At 44.2% G+C, this 24,067-nt stretch overlaps 1 protein-coding gene across 1 annotated transcript in view; it reads right to left on the minus strand.

Moving 5' to 3' along the window:
* Nucleotides 1-23,771, minus strand: part of MED29 (mediator complex subunit 29) — a 50,737-nt gene extending 26,966 nt beyond the window's left edge. The window contains exons 1-2 of the mRNA XM_078661325.1: nt 23,513-23,771; nt 2,034-2,092 (exon numbers count right to left, since the gene is read on the minus strand). Of these exons, the coding sequence (XP_078517451.1) occupies nt 2,034-2,092; nt 23,513-23,728 (275 nt within the window). The 5' untranslated portion in view covers nt 23,729-23,771. The remainder of the gene's footprint in view (nt 1-2,033; nt 2,093-23,512) is intronic.
* Between the last annotated feature and the right edge of the window lie 296 nt (nt 23,772-24,067).

Raw genomic sequence — 24,067 nt, forward strand, 5'->3', positions numbered from 1 at the left:
TAAATTCTGGGATCAGTGTGCCCGAGGGAATATTGACCAATAGGGCATGTCGCAGCTGCAGATATGTATGGAACCTGGTTGGGTTGATACTGCTCCTGCAGTGCCGGGAACGTGTGTATGCCACTGCCCACCCAAACATCCCCAAGGTGAGTGATACCTATTGCTATCTGACCGGGTAAAGCCTACAGGCCAGGAAGTATGATACAACTATGTCCCCTGCCACGGGGCGGGTTTGACTGCAGAACCAATACCTCCGTCATGGGGTGGGGGGCTGCTTTATAGGAAGGTCACACGAGAGCGGCCTCCAGCCCAGAGAAATTGGTTTATCTTCGAAGTCAGGGCTTAAATCAGCTTCCTGGAATGGGTTGGAGAAAATATCTAGGAACCAGGGTTAAGGCCATCATTTTATAAAGGGCCATTCTCCCCAGGGAATATAACGGCAGGCAACTCCACCTCTGTAGGTCTCCAGCTATCCGGTAGATCAGGTAGTCAGGTTAAGGCTCCTAGCCAAATTGGGGGGGCTGGAAACAAACATCCACATACTTAAAAACAAGCGGCGCACCGGGATTGTACATCGCCAGGTCCAACAGTCAGTTTCTCCAGAAATGGGCACCAGAATGGACTTCGGTTAATTCACTAGGAGACCAAATGCTTCCACACATAAGTGCAAGATCTCCATACAGCAAGGACCGGAGATTCGTGGTATACTCCCTCATAGCCAAAACAGCACAGAAAGGTGCACTGTGTGCCCAGCAGGTGAGTTTTCTTGGAGCAGAACCACTGCCGGTTGAAAACATTGTGTATTAACGAAGGCTAAAACCAATAGGCCCAAGGGGAGCTCACCTTCTGCATAGGACCCTGATGCCCAACAGCTATTCCAGCTATGTGGAAGCAGTAGGGGCAGCATCGACATTAACAGGATATCAACTGTACAGAACTAAGACAAACAGCCAGAGACACAACCATCTGCAGGGCAGACCTGAGGGCACGCGGACTCCTTCAAGAGATAGGGCAGCACTAGGGTCACTACCTGTGGGGCAGACCCGGTTTCTGGTTCACAGGGCCTCAAGAAGACTCTCTCCGATTCTCAGGCAACTCGGTCACCGGGCCCCTCTGTAGAGCAAGCAGGAGGTTTAAAGGCAGCTGTCAGGGCATGGATGTTGAGGGATAATGGAAGGGAGGACAGGAAAAGCACTAGCTTTCGACCGCTTCGGCCACGACCCCTGAATCAGTCATTTTAGTCTGGTGCTTATTCTTTCCACTTATCAGCGTTGCTAAGGCGAAGTAGGAAAAACTGCTTTTTGCCTAACAAGCCAGGACTTGTAATCCATATCCAATTGCACAAATCGTATAAAGTATGCCAATAATAATCAAGCACTGCAATTTCCAATGTAAGCAAAGTGACAGCAAATCAAGGACTGAAAAGACAGGTAAAGTAGGAGAAATGTAAAGTTCAGAGAATAGCCAAAAACTCCTAATCTTTTGCCGTGGGATAACAGTCTATTTGCCCCCATGTTATTTGAATGGTAACCCCTCGCAGCATACGCACTATTTGGGCACATATGTTAGGCACAGACGGGATTGGCTGTTAGCGTTCTTGGTGTGGATCACTTTAACTCTCTGAATTTTCTTTAGGTAAACAAATACATTTCAGTTTGGAAGATATTGCAGACTAAACACAACGTATTGTATGTGATTATGGTGTGACACAGTAATTGAATTCTACACTCACCAACTCCTAGTGTAAACCTCAATTTCCCGACCAAGCTAACCAAGAAGAAAGTATACAAAAGGTAACAACTTTGTTGGACAACAGAAGTGTATTCGTACCATATATTGTGGAATATGAAACTACAAAAATCCTGGGGAAAAGGTGTCACACTGCCTCAGACTTTGAAGGTTTTTTAGTCTAGGTATACTGCCCAGAAATATAATATATAGAATACTTGCCATAGAAGGGGGAGAAATTAAACCCAAAGAATAATCTTAACTTGTGCTAAAAAGTAATTTTAAATAAAAGGCATTGTACTCACTGTCCGTTATCAATGTTGGTGTTCTGTATCAAATTATGAGCTGCAATCTTCATTAAATTCTGGAAAACAAAAAAACAAAAAATTATAATTACTACATCACCATTTTTCCCTAATAAAAATGTTTTCCCCAACAATAAACAGTTGTATCCTCCTCTTTCACAACTCTCTCTAACTTGCAGTGTGGCAGTCTTTTTTTTTTTTAAACAATCCTTGTAAAGCAGTACATTATCACCTTCCAGTAACATGCTTCACCTTTTTTCTGTGGACACTGAATCAGCACCTCCCAACACTTTCAGTGGTGACTACTATCTATCCACTTATATTCCCACAAACAGCTACTCTATCACAGGTTACTACTAATCTTGCACACGCTATAACTCATCCTGGTTATCAGCTTATCTACATCCTTTTATTTTATATTTATTTATTGGATTTGTAGAGCGCCTGAATCACCCCCTATGGGGTATCTCTGCGCTTAGGACAGAGCTGCTGGCAGGCAGACTGGCTTTGCGGTCAGTAATCTCCTCATTGGGCAATGTAGTCACACTTGCAGATACACTGGTAAGCTTTAAGACCTCACAGACCCCTATTAAAGTAAAAAAGTAACTGCATTAGAATGACCATGGAGTGTAAACATCACAGATGTGGGACACCTAGGTTTAGCAACTGCACCCATGTGCAGTCTACAGTCTTTTGGTACAACAGAAAAATACTTCTCAATTCATCCACGAAAGAGACTAATATTTATATGCAAGTGTTGGTTTAAAGGTATTTCATAGCCAAGTACGTCACTGGTAGGATGGGCTTAGATACTAACTGAATAGAAAGGTTAGGTGAAAGAAACAGAAGTACATTAAAATTATATGTAGTATATCACCAGATGTAGTAACAGCTGCAAGCATCACTCATGGGCTGTACTTCAGAAGTGGGCTGTAAATGGCTGAATTCCATGATGAGCTAGAATCCTAATGAAGGTTTGCATCTCTGGAGCTAAAGATGTAAATCAAACTGATTTAGATGTACACTGTTCAATTATACTTTTAAAATCTGAGATGGTTCCACTCTGGATTCCATCTGTTGCTCAGGTTCAAAGTAAAATGTGGATTTGCAATTTGAACACAAAACCTACTGGTTTGATTAAAACTAGGCGGCAGAAATCAGTAAATGTGGGTGCGCAAAATGAGGACACGGCCATTCCCAGAAAACATTCAATATAGCATTAAATTATAAAACCAAAGAAAAAAGCTGAGCTGGCAGCGAACCGGTGTGGGCAAGGAATCTGAAGAAGTTTTGATCTATTAGTTACCACCAGAGTATTAATTGCAAAATGCACCCAGGCACTCAGTGTTTCAAGAGGTTGTGAACAAATATATGCGAGATGGCATGCATCTGGGAAATTGGAACAAAGTTATCTAATTCTAAAAATGTTAAGTTTAGTGCTGGGATGCTCTTAATCCTTGTAGAAAAAACAGCAATGGACCGCACACCGCTAGCCCCTCCTCCGGGTCGCCCCTAAGCACTCTGGTATGTGCAGTGCCTGAAGTTTGAAGAATTACTGAAAGTTCGTACGTGGTTCACCTATGTAGGTGCAAGTAGATACTTGTTGTCCCCCGATCTCTAGACCCGGGACATGGCCCGGGTTTCGGGATATCTTCCCTCATCAGTAGAGAAAGTCAATAGGGGTGGAAGAGAAGGCCGCCTCGTAACCGTCACGGGCCTCGTTGCCCAGCACGCAGGTGCGTCGTCCAGAAGTTCGTCAGCTTGGGAGGCTCAAGTGAGCCCTTATGTAGAAAAAACAGCAATGGACCGTACACCGCTAGCCCCTCTTAATCCTTGTTCTCCATTCAAGTAACATTGAAGAAAAAAAAAAAAGATTTTCAGCCAATTCTTTTCTAAATAACAGACATTCATACATCAAGAGAGATCAGTTCATCAAGCTGTGTAGTTGTAGTGTTAGGGGATCTGTACTGTAAAATGGTAACCATTCTTCTATATAAAGATTGAAAGTTTGGTATTAACCACACACATTTCTCAGAAGAGTATGTCCTATACTAGGTTAATATAGACATTTTAAGTCTTGCCTACTAGACAGTTCTTTTCTGTCTGGTAGGCAAAGGACTATTATAGACTATACCAAACTGTTAAAGGCACTGGACCAAACTGTTGGTTGCCTGTGGTCATGATTTGCTTGCTTTTTTCCAATGGCTTTCCTGTTGAATCTTGATTTACCACCCTTTTAATTAGAGGACATATACCCTTTTACATTTCAGATTAGGGACATTTTTTTTCTTTTAGCACTCCACGAGAGTGCATGTGTGTACTAGCTCTCTCGCGTGATGCTTCCCTCCCCCGAAAAACACCCCCATGGACTCAGTGTTGCTCCATCATCCCTTGCCAAATACCCATCCACTGCTTTGGACAACATTTCCTGGCTATTTGTGGGGGGGGGGGGGGGGGACTTTTCCAGCCCAAGCCCCTTTGTTACTCCCTTGCCTACTACCCACTCCCCTATGATTCCCCCTACATACACTTCTTAATTGAGCAATCCATCCTCCATTTAATTTAAAAAAAAATCTTTAGAGGACCTTGCAGCAAATCGCTCCTGTGCCACTCTGACTTAATAAAAGTGCTTTGAGTTTATTTTTTTAAAGTTTTATATAGCGCTAACTCAGCCCGAAGATATCAGGTATCAGAGCGCTTTACACGAGAACCAGTTTCGTTGCAGATGGACACGTTCATTTTTGTATTTTTTAGTTACTAGTCCTCCTAGGATTGGTAAATAGAGAGGGGGGAAAAGGCACCAGCATCATTTTGCAGGAGAGTGGAAAGCGGCAACGCCTGCATGTGGTTATGAAATGAAGCGGTATCTAGCAGCTGTAGGGTCAACATGCCCAGTTCATGTTTAAAAGCTCACTTTTCATAAATATATTAATAAAGCATGATGTGGTAGTGCACTGTCATTTACAGATGGCATATTTCCGTTGAAATGGATGCAAAACGTTCCCACTAACGTAGTTTCATGATAATAGCGCGTTTAGAAATTGGGTTTCAGCAAAAATATTTAAAATGTGCACATCAGCAGGTAAAGTGTTCTATTTTGTTTTAATTCTAGGAATACATTTTTTTTGCCACAGAATTATAAAAATGTGTCTTCATAACTAGAGAAATATGTTTGAACAGTTCACTTATCTATTTAAATGTGTTGGAAAAAAGCCTGACATCTTACAGCCTTTCATTTCACATGCTTTGCACAGTTCAATCGTCACACAGTTCACTTTATATAAAAAATATATGCAGGAAGAGAAACTGACTTTTGACCGTAGTCTCTGAAAGCCAGCAAATGTGACAAGATAACAATATTTAAAGACATCTTTTTTTTTTTAAGATTTCTGCAATATACAAAAAGGTACAGCATAATATCCATCAAGTGAATAAGTCTCCAATATTCTCAGATTATTGCATCACATAACCGAATGAGAGTCAAACAACAAAACAGATGCAGAGTGTCTCTTCAATACAAACAGTGACCATCTCAGTCATACATCGTGTTTGGACAGGGCGTCAATAATCTTTCAAGTATTATTCATATATCACGTGGGTAGCGCTCCTGGCCGATTAGGTTGCACAAAATGAGTATCTTAAAGGTATACCTGGGTCCAGATCCACCTCCCCAAGAGGAATCTCGTTGCAAGCCTGGAGCAGGCCCCACAACATATGCATGTATATCCCACCCCAGCAACCAACAATTGAGTAATAACAAGGGGCAACATGAATGTGTACATCCCACTCACCGTCCCCTGGGGATAAAACCATGAGTTAAAATCTGTACAGAAATTTCAATCAGTCTCCAGGGGATAAGCCTGTAAGTAGGGCTTTAATGGTTGCCAGATGTCTTTCGGGAGTGCAGTCGATGGTTGCAATGTGGCATATATTTCCACTTGTTGTGTCGCAGTATATATATATTAAGTCACAGATCCAGGCCTTCACAGTTGGGGTCTAGGCACTACCCCAATGCAGGAAAACCTGCCGTTTCGCAATAAGCACGGCAATCGCAATGATCGGGCGCATTCCTTTCTGTAAGGGTTTAACATACCCCAGAAAGGCCATCAGTGGCGCAGGGTGTAGTTTATGTTCAATCATCAGAGACAATTGCCTGAAAACCTTGCCCCAATACGCCAGTATGGGTCTGCAGTTCCAAGCCAGGTGTGAGAAACCTGCCTGATCCGCAGCACATCTAGTGCATGTGTGTGGTATGCTGGGGTCCATTTTGGCCAAAAAGGTATGGTGTAGTGTACGCACAATGCAGATAATTAAAAATTAATAACTTATGACAGTGGTTATTTGATACGTAACGAGTTTGTTCACAACTGTAAGACCACACCTGGTCTGTCAGTGGGAGGACCAAGGCCTGTTTCCAGGCTTGCGTGCTTTAGCGCCTACAGCTGGGCGAAGAGCTATGGATGAGTGGTAGAGACCAGATACCAAATGAGCCCCATCTGATGCTGTGATAGCCAATGTAAGTGGTGGGAAATCTGGTGGTTCCGATGACGCAGTTGGAAGCGCCTCCTTGAAGGAGCATCGCATCCTGTGTAGGAGGAATCTATCGATGTATGTCGTGTCTCTACTCAAAGTGAGATCTACTATAGGAAGTACTTGTGGATTTTTTTTAAGATCACCCAGGGTGTGTAAGAGTAAGAGTTTCTGTTGTGGGGGGGCAACCAAGGATTGTCAGATAATGGTATATGCAGGGAATATAAGAATTGTGCCAGCAGGTATCATCGTAGCTTGGACAGTGCCCAAAAGACGGTAGATAATGACTGAATCTCACAGGATTCCGTGATAGCCCCTGTGACAAGATAGCAGGCAACGAGGTTGGGTATATCGGAGAGCATTCTGCTTCAGATATTGAAGACGGGTGTCCATGTGATACCAATAGTATGTAAAGTGAATTTGTGCGATCAAATAATATAAATAGAAATCTGGGACCCCAAATCCTCCCCGTTGATATGGCAAGATTAGACTGTTCCATCAAAAACGCAGTTGCTTGCCTGCCCATATAAGTCAGATAAGCAAAGCCCACAGCGTGTCAAAAAGATGTTTTAAATACATCTTTAATGCGCTTTCATTGGTGAGCAATAAAGATGAATTTAAATCCTGTTATCTTGCCACAAAGTCAGTATGTCTTCCAACGTTTACTTTTTGTTCTGTGTCTGAAGTTTGAGGATTTTCTGCTCCCCAGAAAGGGGAGCAGTCCCTAAAAATAACTCTTTCTGATTAAATCTTGCTCGACAAAGCGAATGGATTTTTCAAGCCCTTAACCTACAGGGCTTTCTACCAGCCCTCTTCGTCCATTGACCCGTAGTTTTACAATTCACATTTTTGTTCCACTCACTACAGCAAACCGCATGTGGCAAAGGGGAGGTATGGGTTGGCTCACTTACTCCCATTTGCGAACTTCACTATCAGAAACACACTGTTTCCTTTGACAATGCACAAATCCACACAAAGTACTTGACATCAGTGCCAGGGACTGCTATGAACAGATACGCTTAACTTAGCGAAATCTGTTATGTTTTTATGCAGTACCTAAACAGAAATAAGGCTGAAATGTAAAGCAATAAAAATGCCAACCCAAATTACAAAAAGGGCAAAATTAAATCACTAAAATGACACAAAAATTATGAAAATACATTGAGGGATACCATTATCTCCGAACACTACCATACCGCATGGCGAGACAAGTGGAGAGCAGATCTAAAAAAACTTGAAGGGGTCTAAATCTGAAACCGCCTTAGGGAGTCTTGTGACTGGGTTGGGGGGGGGGAAATTAAACAATAGGTAGGGAACAGGAGAAGTGATCTTTGTAGAGATCATATGCAATTTCCATTGCATTTATTGGTGTGTCTAAGAATGGGAAAGATTAGTAGTGTGTTGATTGATCCGGACAGTGTTCCATTTACGTATGAAAAAAAGGAGGAAGGGAAAAAAAGTAAAAATAAAATCAAATGTGGTAGAAAAAAAAACAATAAGGAGAATCGGCAATGGTAGTCACTGGAGACCAGGATCTAGGAGCAAATTGAGGCTTAGTGCACTGGAACATGTCAGATACACCAATCAGGGTTACTGCACTGGAACATGTCAGATACACCAATCAGGGTCACCCTATTGGAAGATTTTACCTGCTGCCTTTATTAATTGAGGTCACAATCAACCACAGGAGTACACTTCTAAAGCTTCCCAGAATCTCGGAGGAGATACTTAAGAGATTTACAAGGTGTTAAGCAGAGGCCAGGACCGGGGTCCAGTTTCCACAGGTCAGCGTGTCGGTTGCAGAAAAGGCCTCTTGTAGCTTGTTGTATCCTTGTAGCTTGAACAGGTCAGCCTTATAACAACTTAGAGTCACCTTCATTGTCTTGGATACAAGAGGGAGCAGTCCCGGTCCTTCAGGGATCCGCTCAGGTCACAGACTGCAGATCTACTCCTCTTCTGTTCTTCCTCAGGTCCAGAAACCGTTCTGATGTGCCTGTGCCACATTTGTTATGGGTCACTTGTAGAGCGCACGTTCACCATAAGGTCTCTTGGCGCTAGTAGCAGAGGGACGCATCAACCACCTATTTAGGCATAGGATTGTCGTTTGAGATGTCATCAGTGATGTCACTGACCATGTCATGAATGATGTAATATATGACATCATCAGCAGTGGATTGCGGGTGCGCGAAATATAGTTAGTCCAACTAACTATATAGGAGCAATTTCAATGGTTTTGTATGAGTAAAATGTCCAGCTAACTATAACACCACTAAAACTTATAGTTTTTTGAGTGAATTTCAATGGTTTTTTAAATGCTAATACCTAACTATATATGACCTGAAACCTATGGTTTTTTCCAGTGAATAGATATATATATATATATATATATATATATATTATATATATATATATATTCCAAAACACCTCCGTTTGGGGAGCCCCCGACCCTTCAGGGCGGCCTCTGAAGACCGGGCACGGAGAGCCCCGGCTAAATTCCACACAGTGAAGCAACAGAGCAGAGGCCCTCTTCAGATTTCAAACAGCATTTAATGAAACGAAAGGCACAAAAGTTCCTGTTTCCCAACTAGTTTCGGCCGGGCAGCCTTGTTCACGGGCAGGAAATGACATTCAAAGTGTTAGTGCCTGCATTTTATATATATATATATATATATATATATATATATATATATATATATATATATACACACACACACACACTCTAATATTATAAAGAGAGAGCCCAAACCTTTGAGGCGGGTAATCTCAGTAACCACAGCACCAATCACAACACCCAATACAGCATTGGAAAAGGCAGTTGCAGCAGAAGGACATAGGCTAAGCAGACGGCCACCATATATATATATATTTTTTTTGCAGAGTTTTATATAGCGCAAACTTGACCCAAACTGAATCAGGTATCGGAGCGCTTTACATAGCACCAGTTACGTTACATGAGGACACACATTCATTTTTGTTAGGCACGGGGAGATTAAGTGATTTGCCCAGAATCACAGGATGTTTGGCGTCGTTACCAAGACTCCAACCCTGATCCCCAGGTCCGAGGTAGAGCGCCTTAGCCATTAGGCCAACTCCTCTATACATTTAAAAGGTAAAAGAACCGTGCCAGCAAAGTAGTCCCTTGTGAGGGTGTCTGCGTTGTGCTGTGGGAGTGGGCTGGGGGCGTGACTAACGCTGGGGGCGTGTGGTACAGCCATCACATCGTGGGCTGTGGGCGTGTGCTGGGGGGGCGTGACAAACCTGGGGGCGTGACAAACCTGGGGGCGTGTGTCTGTGTGTCCGCCCTTCATGCCAAGTGAGTCGTACATACAAGCACCAATTACATTGCTGCGCAGCATCAAGGGGCACGCTGGGGGCGTGTGTCCGGCCTTCATGCCATGTGAACGCAATTGCGCCGTATCAATGGGCACTATAGGGGCGTGAGAAACGGTGGGGGCGTGTGCTACGTTCCGCCCTTCATGCCATGTGGGTCGTACATTAATCAGAAGATCGTCTGCTGTGGCCGTGTGCTGGGGGCGTGACAAACGCGTTCACCTGGAGGCCTGGTAAGTAACGTTACTGCAGCCTTTCCTGCGCGCTGTTACTGAACTCTCTCATTCAATGAAATTACACGCGCCTGCTACCATCAACCAGGGCTCTAGCCGGGCTCAGGCGGCGGATCAGTACACTAATTACACGTGCCTGATAACATCAACCAGGGCTGCAGCTGGGCCTCAAGCGGGGCAACACGCACCTGCTAACATCAAACAGGCCTGCATCTGGGCCTCAAGTGGGGGAACAGGCAAATGAGCGTGTATGCAGGGACAATTACTGCAGCCTCTCCTTACTCGTTGTCACTCAACTCTCTCATTAAACGGATTTACCCACGGCTGATAACTCTCATTCAATGACATTACACGCGCCTGCTAACATCAACCAGGGCTGTAGCCGGGCTCAGGCGGCGGATCACTACACCAATTACACGCGCCTGCTAACATCAACCAGGGCTGCTGCTGGGCCTTCTCCGTTCCTATTCTAATGAAACAAAAAATGTTGTCTACCGCGAGATTTTAAAATAAATTGCCCTTGCCAAATACACACATTCTATTTCATACCCGGACAACGTCAGGACGGGCTGCTAGTGTGTATATATATATATATATATATATATATATATATATATATATACATACATACATACATACATACAACCAAACCGCCGCTTTTGACTGCCTCTGGTGAGCAAGATGACGAAAAGTGGACCCAGGTATCAGTGCCAATCAAATATTCTTTATTTTTCAACCAGCCAGTCCGCCATGACGCGTTTCGACCCCCAATCAGGTCTTGATCACATGACATGTTGTCATAGGAAGGGGAGGCATTTAAAGTGTATAAACAGGAAATGACAGTGCAAAATTCATCATAGAAAGCAACAAGTGACTTGTAGCAGCATAATACAATGGAACTGTGCAAAATATACATATCTCAGTGCAGGATTGAAAATGGAGAGTAATACACACACACCTCTCTGCCCTCTTCTATCCCCCTGCTACCCTTCTCAATCCAAATAACCAACTAACATATCATCCAGCACTCAAATTGCTTTCATATTTCACTATACTAATTCAAAACTAATCCATCTTGTGTTCCGGAGTAGCGTGCTACTCGTCGAAAGAGCTTAGATTCCTCAAATGGGGTAGTAGTACAAAAGGGGGTGGTGATGGACGGAGCATCTGAACCAATCAAACACTCACACCGAGTCAAAAGATCTGGGTTTAATCCATCACCGTTCTTTAGCCCACTCTGCCACCCCAGTTCAGACATAGCCATATGCAGATCAGTCTGACCCTGTGCCTCATGGGAACAGTCCAGCCCGAACTACCAAGCCATGCCTTCCCTGGACCGGAAACAAGCTTCCGAGGACCGGTTTCTGGCATTACAGCCGTCTTCAGCCCGGCTTGCTTGAATCCAGTGGCAAAGTGAGCAGGGGACTCACGTCTGAGCATACCCCGTCACACTTATGGCGACCAAAGCGGTACAAAAGGGGGTGGTGATGGACGGAGCATCTGAATCAAATGGGGTAGTAAGCACTATATAATTGCAATTACATAGACACACACATACCACCAATCAGACTGGCGCAACAATGTGTTTGATATGTTTTGCCCTCTGATCTTGATATTTCAGTTTTGATACTGTGTTATTCTGGGTAATTTAAACAAGGATAGAAGAAAGTAAGTTAGTTTAAGGGTTTTATTTGTGACGGCACCGGAGAATCAGCAGAGTACCCGCACATTGGCTAAGCTGGCAACTATAGCCCACCAGATCCACGGGAACTTTTCACCGGACTACCCTCCCCCTACCCCTCCTCGCTCTACTCCTCTCAGCTTTCCTGCTACTGACCTCTGCCTTCACCTGTCCTGGCCCCAGTCCCCACCATGCTTATCTCCTCGCTCTACTCCTCTCCACTTTCCTGCTAACGAACTCTGCCTTCACCTGCCCCCACCTTGTTTACCTGAGAATTTTCCCTCGCCATCTGAAATCTAGCTATTCTGCCTGAAGTCCGATGGAGCTACCTGGTCTAGCTATAGGGGAGACAGGTCGGGGATCCCCTCCTTGGACGTCACCTACCCAGTCGGTCTTTAGCCAGACATCCTTTTGTCTCCTGTCGCCCCTTCCCGCACCCTCCCCCTATTTTTGTCTCTACTTCTCTCCTCTCTCAATGGACTGAGACTGAACTATTTTGTCTAATGCCCGATGGAGCTACCTGGTTTAGCTATAGGGGAGATGGGCCGTGGAATCCCTCCTTGGTCGTCACCTACCCAGCCGGCACTTAGACTTCATTTAGTCTCTCCTTGTTGTCTCTTCCCCTATCCCCCTTTCTCTACTTCCATGCCCCCTCCCCTCTACCCTCCATATATTTTGCCCTCCACGTTTCTTTAAATATTTTTCCCACTGAGACCGAGCTATTTGGCAAATGCCCGGTGGAGCTACCCGATAGCTATAGAAGAGATGGGTTTTGGGACTTCCCCTCGACCGTCACCTACCCAGCCGGACCTTGGACAGACTTTCCTTTCGTCTCTCTGCCGCTTCTCCCTCCCACCCCTTTACCCTTACCACTTCCCCTCTACACCTCAATTATCTCGTCTCCCATGCTCTTGTTATTGTTTGTCTAGCAACTGATGTAAATTGGAACGGATTTAATCTTGTAATGTAAGTTTTGTGGACCCTCATGTAAAGCGCTCAGATACCTCCGGGTCCAGCCAGCACTATATAAACTCTTGAATAAAAGTTCCTCTTTTATAGGCTGGTCAGTAAGACCAAGTTAAACAACGTAACAGTAGGATGAGGGATCATGTGTGGATGTATACTAGTGTGTGTTCTAGGCCCCAGACAAGACATATGTGACCAGAAACTAGGCACTGTGAGAAGGGGTTCCTCCACATAATTTTGGCATGCCATAAAAATGAGGGAAAGTGGGAATCTGAGGGCAAAAGTAAGTAGGGCCAGAAATTGGAGAAGCAGTTTTCAAAAAAAGTGAAATCTCCCAAATATAGTGAGCACAGAGACAGGGTTGTGTTATATTTAACCTGTCTTTCAACTTAGATTACTCTTCCCTGCCCTTTGCAAACAACTATGCATACCAACTCTCATTAGAAGTCTATTGTGGCCACTAGGTATACATGGTGGCAAGACGGCTTGCGAGCGTGAGCTCGGACTAATGACGTGTGGTGACTGGTAGGATTAAAGTTTGAATCTGAGAAATTCCAACTCAACCTACCTTCCTAGAGAAGTTGTTAAATTGGGTACCATTAAATTGCTTCATAGCAGCGGAAGTTATGTACAGCACTTAAAATTCTTAACCATTCTTTTTCTCATCCCAACCAACAGAAGATATACGACCTATGCTGCATGCACAGGTGAGGCCCACTACTTGTAGATCCATATTGAATTTTGAATAAAGCTGCAAGCACCTACTCACAATATAAAGAGTTACTGGGTAATACAATATTTTCACCCGTCTGCTGTCGGAATTAATTAACTAGCTTCTATCTCAATTTCACACACTGAATGTTCTCCATTCTTGCCCAAGACTGTTTTATAAAATGAACTTTTAACTGTTAACATTTTAGCTTTTGCAACTGCCTTCTCAGTGTCATCCAGTTTACTGTGATGTAATGCTTTCATGTAAAGCAAACTCATACTCCTTGTGGTGAAGAATAACAAACAAAATAAAGAGACACGTCTGCCAGCTATCTGAAAACGACAGTCAATGTTGATGCATTTCATTGACCTACATAGAGATTTACATTTTTGTGAAAAACATGGTTGATAAATTAATGATGGATCTAATGTGGTACTATAAACATAATATGAAAGCACTTAAAACGAGTTTAAAATAATGTGTAGAAACATGTTTATTAACGCATTCTAGTTGGGTCACATTTTGCTGAATTTTAAGTTACTATTGATGCTGTTTGTTGCTCCCTCTCCCTCTCTCGCTCCCCCTCTCTCGCTCCCTCTCTCGCTCCATCTCCCGCTCCATCTCCCTCTCTCCATCCATCCCTCTCTCTGTGTCTCTCGGTCTCCTTCCCTCTGTCGGTCTCTCTCTCTCACCACCCCTCTCTCACTCCCCTCTCTCTCACTCCCCCCTCTCACTCACCCCTCCCCGTCTCCCTCTCTCTCCCCCCCTCCCTCTCTCTACCTCTCTCTACCTCCCTCTGTCATCTCACCCTTCCTGCGTGTCAGCCGGGGCTGAGACAGCTTCCAGGTGCACACACACTCACAGCCGCACCCAAGCACTTCACAGGTCGTTAAAGGCCATTTGCATGCTAATGAAGCTTTGTTGTATTTCACCTCATTTTAGGCCCCTGCAGCTCCGCTCTGGCTATGCGAGAATCGCCCGACCCCCACAGAGTAGCAGAGACTCTCAGAGTCGCGCTGCACAGACACTCTTTAAAAAAAAATACATGGGTACAGTTTTGCAAGGTCCGTGGGCCGCCGAGGAAGGCTTGCGGGGCCGCCACCGGCCCGCACTATGAGTACCCATGCACTAGAGGTTTATTTATGTCTTATGATTTTGCTGTTCGTTTTGGACTTGGAGTAATCCTGATTAGAGGCCATATGTATCAAGCAAAATTGTGATCACAAATTTCGGCGTTTGCGATCGCAATTTTGCTTAGTAGAATATATGAGGCAAATCTGTATGCAAAATAAGGAATCAAATTTGTGATTCCTTATTTTGCGATTGCATTTAAGGAATCGTAAATTTTGCGATTCCTTAAATGCAATGTAAGAAGCACAAAAAAGTGCAATTTGGCCGTAAGGAATCGCAAATTACCACCAACTTCAAGTTGGTGGTAATTTGCGATTTCTTTGAAAAATGCACTTTTTTGCATTTTTCAAAGTGCAATGTGAAGCACATACATGCCCTTAGGGCAAGTATGTGCGCCACATGTGCACCCATGCTTATTTCAGGGGCGCAACAGGGTGTCTTTTTGACACCCTTGCACCCTTGAAATTGCATTCTCAATTTGCGATTCTCTAATTGCTAATCGCAAATTGAGAATGTCTTCCCATTCATTCCCATGGGCCTTTAGGCCCATAGGAATGAATGGGGAGGCATTCCTTAATTGCGAATCGCAATTCGAGATTCGCAATTAAGGAATATGTAGGATTCGCAAAATGTATTGCAAATCCTACATACATAGCATTTTGCGATTCTCAAATAGCGATTCACAAAAAAATCGCTATTTTAGAATCGAAATTCGAACCACCAGCATTACCCTTACCTCGGAGGCGGCTGGATTAGCGTAGGAAGCAGCCTGGTCTCTGCTTGATTGACCCAGCATTTCATCTACAGCTAGCGGTACCCGCTGCGCAGGTCCCGCGTCGCGAGGAAGGCGAAAGGGAAACTCTTTGTTGTATCTTTGGGCGTGGAGCAATCTGAAGCTCCAAGACACTGCAGGGCTGCGAGCAGGCGGGGAGGCGCAGGACTACCTGTCCCAGGAGCGCCCGCCCGCCCTAACTCACACCACCTGGCCAGCTCTCCCTGCAGGCTCCTCCCCCTTTACGTCAGTCATTTAATAACATCCAGGACAAACCCGCTGCGCGGGAGCGACCGGGAGAAGCCCGGGACAAGGGCGGGACCGTCTATGGCCGTCCGGGGCCGAAGGAGGCCGGGTCGGGCCACCCCTCTTACATTCCATCTGGAGTAAGCCACGGTATTGTGTTGAACGAGGAAAATCCCTTCTTTATTGACACTGACTGTTACCGATTGTTCCGACACAGGAAAAGGGTTAGAACTTGCCTATTTCATTTAATGCAGGCTCTTGTTGACTAACTGAAATTGTTTTATGTTGTATAGTTTTGTAATGATTTATATTACATAATAGCTCTGTTATTTTTCGTGTCCTAGCTTGACCATACCTATTAGACTATTGAGTGCTATATCTGACCCTTGCTAGTATTTTTGAGCTTTATAAACATGCCTAGAAAAATCGGCCGCTGTGACGTCAGAACCACTTAATACTTTAGATTCCTTCCTAGTTCAACTGGTGAAGAAAAAAAATAACGAGAGAAGGGAATCCCTAGGCCTGAGTCAATCCCCAATCTTGCGTCCACTGAGTCCTGCCCCTGATGCACAATTGTCTGGGACTCGGTCTCCTGATCCCATATTCCTGATCCCCGATATAAATTCCCAAGCTATTAGCAATGTGATAGAAAATTCTGATTTATTAATTGATCTCTCACTACACGTAGGGTCTGACTCCGAGCAACAGCACAATACCACAGCGGAAGCTCTGCCACTTCCATCGCCTGTTGCCCGACCAGTGAGAAACTGTAGAAAGTCCCAAGCTAAACGTGGGGCCAAGCAGACAGGAAAGAAAAAGGCTACCCCGCCACCTAGACATAAAGTGAAAAATGTGGAGCATGAAGACCCAGAAGAGCTTAGGCAAATCATTGACGACGACCTATTTAATAGGATCTCGGAAATGATAGACATTAAAATTAGGACCATCATTAAGCCACTCATTGGGAAAATAGACAAATTAACAGCAGAAGTAAAAAAGATGGGTGGGTCGCAAACTAAGGGGGTTAACGATCTGGAAAATCTAGTCTCCCATGTTATTAAACCAGTAGTCACAGCTGAGGTGGGTACGTGCTGTGATACATGCCTCATGGAAGGCCAAGTACAGCCCACTTTGGTAGGGCAGTTATCTTCATCTGACACAAGCCAGGTTGTTATAAGAGAGCCGCCAACTTTAGCTCCTGCTGTCTCAGCACCACTGGATTCAGGGGAGGATTCAACACATTTCATCATGGCAGCCTCACCCCTAGTCCTAGTATTAGCGAATGTTCCTGTCCTACTCCCTGAGCAAAAAGAAACCTCTCAAGGACTAAAAGATAAAGCTCTACATTGGCTCTCCAATAATATGTATATGGCATCCCAGGGAGTTGACCAGCTAGCAGGGGAAATCGTCACGACAAGGAGGGTACCTTGGATTGGGAATAATCAAAAGAAATTTAAAGGGGACTGCGTAGTTTTAAATTTTGCCAGCGCAGAGGTACTCCCAAATATTCTTACTAATATCTTCCCACCTCAACGTAGAAGCGGTGCTATAATCCCGCTCACCCTGAAATTCTTTTATAATAAAAATCATAATGTGACTTCCCCTAATATTCCCAGGCCTAGAAGGCATGCAAGAGCCACTTATTGGGGTGGGGAAAATAGATTCAGATTTAACAACGATCGTCCACATTTGATGACTAGCCATGGGACAGGGCAATACAATTTCCCGATTGGGCAAATGGTCAGAACCCCGGGTCCAAATTGGCCCAACACAAATAGGTGGGGAGTAAGTACCCCGGGATTTGACAATGGAGGATATGGACACGGCTTTATGGCCAGGCAACGAACAGCTTTTGATGCGCCCCAACACTCCACAGCCTGTGTGGAACACAGTAGTGAATGGCTGGGGTCAGGCGGCCACCCCTTTTGATTGGGGGGTTGGAACAGGGAACAGGTACGGAGTCTTGTCCAACTTAAATGACTGCGACTGACAGATAGAGGGTACGATCCTGGGAAATAATGATTTTAATCAGCAATTAGAATGGAATAGCCCACACATTAATAGATTATATCCTGATGAGTCCATCCCCCAGATAGGGCAGGGAGAACAAATCATACCTAGACACGATCACCCTCCTATGTCACATTTGCCTGAGCACTGCGCGATTCAGTGCATTGCAGGAGACAAGCCACAGAGCCTACCGAAAGCAGGTTCAAATGATCTAACCCAACCAACGCTTAACAGTGTAGGGGCATTGGTGGGGCATTCTGAACCTACGTCATCCAGAGACCCGTGCAAGTTGATAAGTTGGAATATAACAGGGTTAAACGTAAGCGACAGGACAAGTTATGGTCAAACTTTGTTTTAGGTTACCATATTATTGCGCTCCAGGAAACCTGGGATACCTCTGCCGACCTTTGGTGGGATGGGTTTATAAGTTTTACCAAACCAGCTGTCCCCAGTCGTACGGGGAGGGCAAAGGGAGGCCTGCTGATCTTGTTCTCATTAGTTTTAAAGGGTAGCTGTAGGGAGATTTGCACCAACTCCCCAAACATTTTGATGGTCGAAAGAGTGTCTAATAACACTAGCAGGACTATTTTTGTAAATTTTTACAACTCAGCGAATTGCGACCACAGAGGTCAAAATATCACTGACCTAGACAACATTTTAAATTTGGCCAGTCAGAATACTAAGCTTGATACCGAATACATTTTATTAGGTGATTTTAATATTCATCCATGTAACCTGATTTGCACGAAAAATAGTATGGAAAGGGATGATGGTTTAGAGGGACCCCACTTTGAACATACTGTGGAGGGAGAGGAATTGGAAGATTTTCTTGCTAATTTCGATCTTCACGAACCAGATGGGGGCACTAGATTGCCAACCTTTACTGGCATCTCCCAAGGCACTACCATAGACTACATATTCATATCCTTGGGAATCTTAAACCGGGCAATGTCTTATCGCACAGTTCAATCACACTTTAGCGACCATAACCCGGTTGAACTAGAAGTAGCGTGGGGAGGTCATATGGGTCCACCCCCGTTGGTAATAAGTCCTGGCCACCATCTGAAGACTTCTGATCAAGGTAGACGCCTGAAATGGGCCAAGGTGGTACCGGAGAAATTTTATGTTGAAAACTATGCTAAAATTAAGGATAAGGTGGAGATCTGTAAAAATCCATGTGCCCAGGGCCAAGAAATTGTCGTTGCATTTGAAGGAATATGTGGGCAGGTATCACAGGATCTTATAGCAAAGACAAAAAAAGGAACCCCAGGAATTAAGCGTTGGTTTGATTCAGCTTGCTCCAAAGCACATAGATCACTGCTGGTAGCCCTTAAAAACACCCCAAGGGTAAAAAGCGAGATTACCAGACTTAGGAAGATCTATAAATTAGCTGTCAAAAAACGAAAAGACACTATTAAGCAAGAAGCCTGGGACAGTCTCATTCCGGTGGCAGTCCTGAAAGATAGCAAAAATTTCTGGGAGACCATTAAACAGCCCTTTTTCGCGGATGACAGCAATGAATCTATGGACTGTGTTGTCTCCGAGGATAAATGGCTGTCGCATTTCAAAAATGTCTATGGGGACACTGTTGATGCGACGAATGATGTCCCGCTGAAAATCTCAGTCATCCGTCCCATCCTTTTTAACCGAAATGAGGTGGAAAAAGCTATTCTGGCCACTAAAAAGCACAAGGCACCGGGCCCTGACGGTGTGCCTGCTGACTTTTTCTTGTACTCACCAAAACTGTGGGCTGAAGTTCTGGCAAACGTGTTTAATGCCGTTAATGGTAGTTCTGCACCTGCCTCTTGGGACACCTCTACTATTGTTCCAATTTTTAAAAAGGGCTTGCGGGATGATCCAGCCTGCTATAGGCCCATATCCCTCCTGGACTCGTCAGTGAAAATTCTAGGTAGAGTTCTTCTAACCAGGTTGAGGGAGAATGTAGAGTACTGTGGTGGGTTGGCTGAAATCCAATATGGTTTTAGGGAAAGAAAGGGCACCATTGAACAGTGTGTCAACTTACATCTGCTCATCTCCAAATACACTGTGGCCAAGGAGGGGTCCGTATATCTTGCATTTATGGACCTCTCCTCGGCTTTTGACCTAGTCAACAGGTCGAAGCTGTGGGCCATCTTGCTGGAGATGGGTATTGATGAGGCCTTGGTCTCTTTTATAGCTTCCCTGCATCAAGAACTCTCTTCTAGTGTACGCGTGACAAATGAGGGCAGGTGCACCACCCCCTTTAGGTCGTTAAGGGGGGTGCGGCAGGGCTGCATCCTAGCCCCCTTGCTCTTCACCATCTATATTAACGGCCTGGGTGCACACCTGTGTGGGCAGGAATCCGACGTCCCGCGTGTGGGAGCATTTAAGATCCCGGCGCTCCTATACGCGGATGACGCCGTGCTGATTGCCCGCACGGGTGTTGGCCTCCAGTGCCTTTTGAATGCATTTGGTTCGTTTATGGAGAAACTGGATCTTAAAATAAACGTAACCAAGTCACACACAATGGTGGTGGGCCGAGAGTGTCGCAAGAGGAGGAACAAAACATTCACATGCAGGGGGGACACAGTTTCTAGGGTATCTACATTCCCCTATCTAGGCGTACTGTTCGACCAGAAAGGGTCCTGGGGTCCGCAGGTAAGAGCTAAGAGGTTGGCTGTTATTAGATCATCTTCTGCGCTCCTGGGCTTCGCCGGTAGGCTAGGGGCTAGGCCCATGGAAGCTATATTAAAAATCTATAACAGTAAACCCGTAGCCATTGCCTTATATGGATCCGCATTGTGGGGCTATGTAAATGTGGAACCTATTCAAAAAGCGGAAAATAGATTCATCAGAACCCTACTTTCTGTTCCCCAGTCGACCCCAACGTATTCGATCCATAAAGAAGTGGGCCTACAGTTTCTTTCCGACAAGCTGAGCATGGCCCCCCTGATTCTTTGGCTGAAAATGTGGATGAATGAAGATCTCCCACTGAACCATAAGATCATGTCTGATGTGCTGTCCTTGGACAGATCCAAAAAGATCCCTTGGGTGGCTTATTTGAGCAGGGCATTTTTGGATCTTGGCCGTCCAGATCTTTTTTCCTCCCCCGAGAATATTAAGTTCCAAGATATTGAATTTGTTAAAAAGTCATTTCTGGAAAGGAAGGAAGCATGCCGTGAAGAATGTGAACTGGTAAAACCGGCAGTGAGGGACCATTGTCTATTGGTCAACTCATTATCACTTGCTCCCTACCTTGGTTTTGTAACAAACCCTTTTCATAGGTATCTTTTAACCAAATTTAGATTTAATTTGCTACATTTTTATTTAGGTTCTTTTAAAAAGTGGCAGAAACCAGAATTAGCTCTCCCCTGTAGCTGTGACCAGTTCTCAGTGCAGGACACGATGCATTTTGTTATGTTTTGCGGGTTGTTTTCAGAACCACGAAAAAAATATTTGTTGCCCATACTTAAAAAGGCCGGCTTTACCCAAGTAAGACCGGCTTTGCTTTATCTACAACTATTACCCGACCCCCATGTTACTTTTTGCATCGCTAGTTTTCTGGTAGCCGCATCAAGGGTGAAAGCTGCCTGTCATGATTAGTTTTACAGAAAATAGCTTTTTACCTTTTTTATACTTATGTGTAAAATGATATATCTTAACTATGTTAAATTGTTATCCATGTAATGTTTTTATGTAACTAGGATAATTTTATAAGAAATGTATTTTATCCTCTTTGCTTTGTATGGCTTTTGAGTAAGCCGAATAAAGTTATTCTGACTGACTGAATCGAAATTGAGGATTTTGATACATATGGCCCAAAGTGTGCAAAGGTGCATGGTTTCTGGCTACAGTTAAGGGTTACAATTCTGGGGATGACAAGACAGAACGGATCTTGGGGAGAGGATGTCTTGATTAACCAATTCCATACGAGCGGCAGTAGCAATGGCCTAAAAATTCCTTCATGACCAAAAACACTTACAATGGCTTTATGATGTGAGCAAATAGGCTGCTAGGATTAACTGTTATTACGAAAGGTGGAACATAAATTACCCTACAGGGTATGCAATACATTAGCAGACACTGATTGATGAACTGGTGCCCCCCCCTCACAACATGATGCCTATATAAAGACATTTAAGTAACCTTGTTTGGAGGCAAAGTAGATAGCAAGCCAGACGGATCCAGCTGGTAACTAGTGATGCCAAGGAATGGAGGCAGACTTGGTATGTCATTGCGGAAGGTGAATTTTGAAATAATGAGGTGTAATGTACTTATGCAAATTGTTATTGGACTCTGGAGTATTAGATAAAGTACTATGTTTCGGACTACCAGCCAACCTCTTACTCTCCTTTTCCTATGTTTCGGACTACCAGCCAACCTCTTACTCTCCTTTTCCATCTACAAATGGGTGACACTCCAGCTCAACGCCTAGTTGGCAACGCACATATCACTATCACCGTGAGGCAGAACTGTAATTTCAGCTTTTTTTTTATGCACTAGCCTAATGGAACTTCAACAGTATTTTTTTGCAACATAGAAATCAATGCATATTAAATAGTGGCTCCCCCACCTATAACATTATACACAGCTCGATTTTCCATGTCAGGAATGCCCATGGCAGCAGCAATGGTTAATATTTTGCCTAACTGACCTCTCCTTCTCAATGTTAGCTTGTCATGATATACCCAGTTTAGGTTATTTCTAAGGCATCCTCGAACTCCTCGAGTTGAAGTGGTATTATAGACAACTGTTAAAATGAGCAGCGGCACCGTTGACGAAGTATGGGGGATAATCATCATGCAAACAGAGCCTATGAATTCACCATAACACTCCCTAGTCCAATACAGCCCACAGTCCTTCGCAATTTGTCACTTTTAGAGACATTCTGCTTACTTTAATCTATTTGTAGTGGGTGTGGAACAACGATAGCCATATCGGATTTTAAAGGTGAACCTATAGCGTTTAGCTTCAGAAAACCATTCAAATCACTTTCTCATGTACTGTAACTGGCCAACACACTTTGCAGTCAATGTCTACATCGTGAAAGTTGAAAAAAATGCACCGTGGGTTATATATATTGCACAGACCAAATCATTATTCACACAATCACCATAGTATGACAACGATGGACAAATGTTTTTAGTTTTAGGATTCATTTATAACAGACTTGATACTTTCTCGTCACAATATTTACTTCTGTGAGGCTCCTTTTTCGAATTAATATCACCACATTAATTAAGCCACTGAACGTTTTATTCGGACCATTCCCTCGTCAACACTTTGAGAGAAAGCCAATGCGGTTCCCTTTTCCCAAATCGCGAGCAGGGTGCCCCTTTAAACTTAAGTCATACGAGTGTGGCCCAAAAACGTTCTGCCTTACCTACCACGGAAGCACACAAAAAGAAAAACGTTTCGACATACAGGTTATACAGAAGGGAGTTCTTGGCGGGGCATGCAGTCTTTTAGCACCCCTTTTCTCGGCTTACTACTCCTAAAGCGGCTAACTCCCCCAAAAATCCTCTGAGCAGTACAGAGGTAAAAGTTAGGAGATGGAGAAGTCTAAGTGACATTTCTAACCAACAACTCTGGCCTGGGTTATTCCGTTTGACAAGACTGTGCCTACAAAAGAGTATTACAAATGAAAGGATTTCTTTCGCGACGCACCATAAGAAATCGCTCTCTCTTCCTCGTACCTTCCACGGGGCTACAATTGCTGTCACCCACAAATTAAACTTCGAGATACGGGGTACCAATTTGACTTTAACTGTACGCATACGTGTTCGTACAACAGGCTTAAAGTATAGATTCAAGACTACAAAAGTCACAGTTCACATGCGCCAGTAACTAAAACCCAAAATCAGCAACGTAACGAGCGAGGCTTCTCACCTGCAGGCTTTCCTTTAGCTGTGGTATAAGCAGCCTGTACTTTTGCACAGGGTCGAAATCTTGAAGCTGCGGCGGTTGCTGAGCAGGACCCATGGGACCAGAGAAGAGGTGCTGTTGTGCCCCCGGGGGTGCAGGACCCCCACTGGGACCTGGTGCTACGTTCATCATCTGAGCATTCATCTGCATCATCTGTCCCTGCATCTGCTGCGACGCCATCTCTGACTCCTCGCCGTATCCTCTCGCAACAAAGCAGCGTGCATTTCGATTGGCCGCGCGCCCTTAATATACGTCATCACACTGCGCTCTGATTGAGCATCGCTCTGTCAGACGACTTTCAGAGGAAGAGTTGCACCTTGTTGCAACCGCAAATATGTGTTAATGTAATAAATCATTGCAAGTTATTATTTTAGTAAATAAGCATACCAGCTATTGAAAAATAAATTGACCTAATACTCTCAATAACATTCAAAATGTCACTTGTCCGTAGTTATTAACAATTTAGTTGTCAAGTTTCCGCCTCTTATGTTTGACATTTTGAGGTTTTCTGTATTGGTT

Source organism: Lissotriton helveticus, chromosome 9 (genome assembly GCF_964261635.1).
Source record: "Lissotriton helveticus chromosome 9, aLisHel1.1, whole genome shotgun sequence".
In the NCBI taxonomy this organism is placed as follows: Eukaryota; Metazoa; Chordata; class Amphibia; order Caudata; family Salamandridae; genus Lissotriton; species Lissotriton helveticus.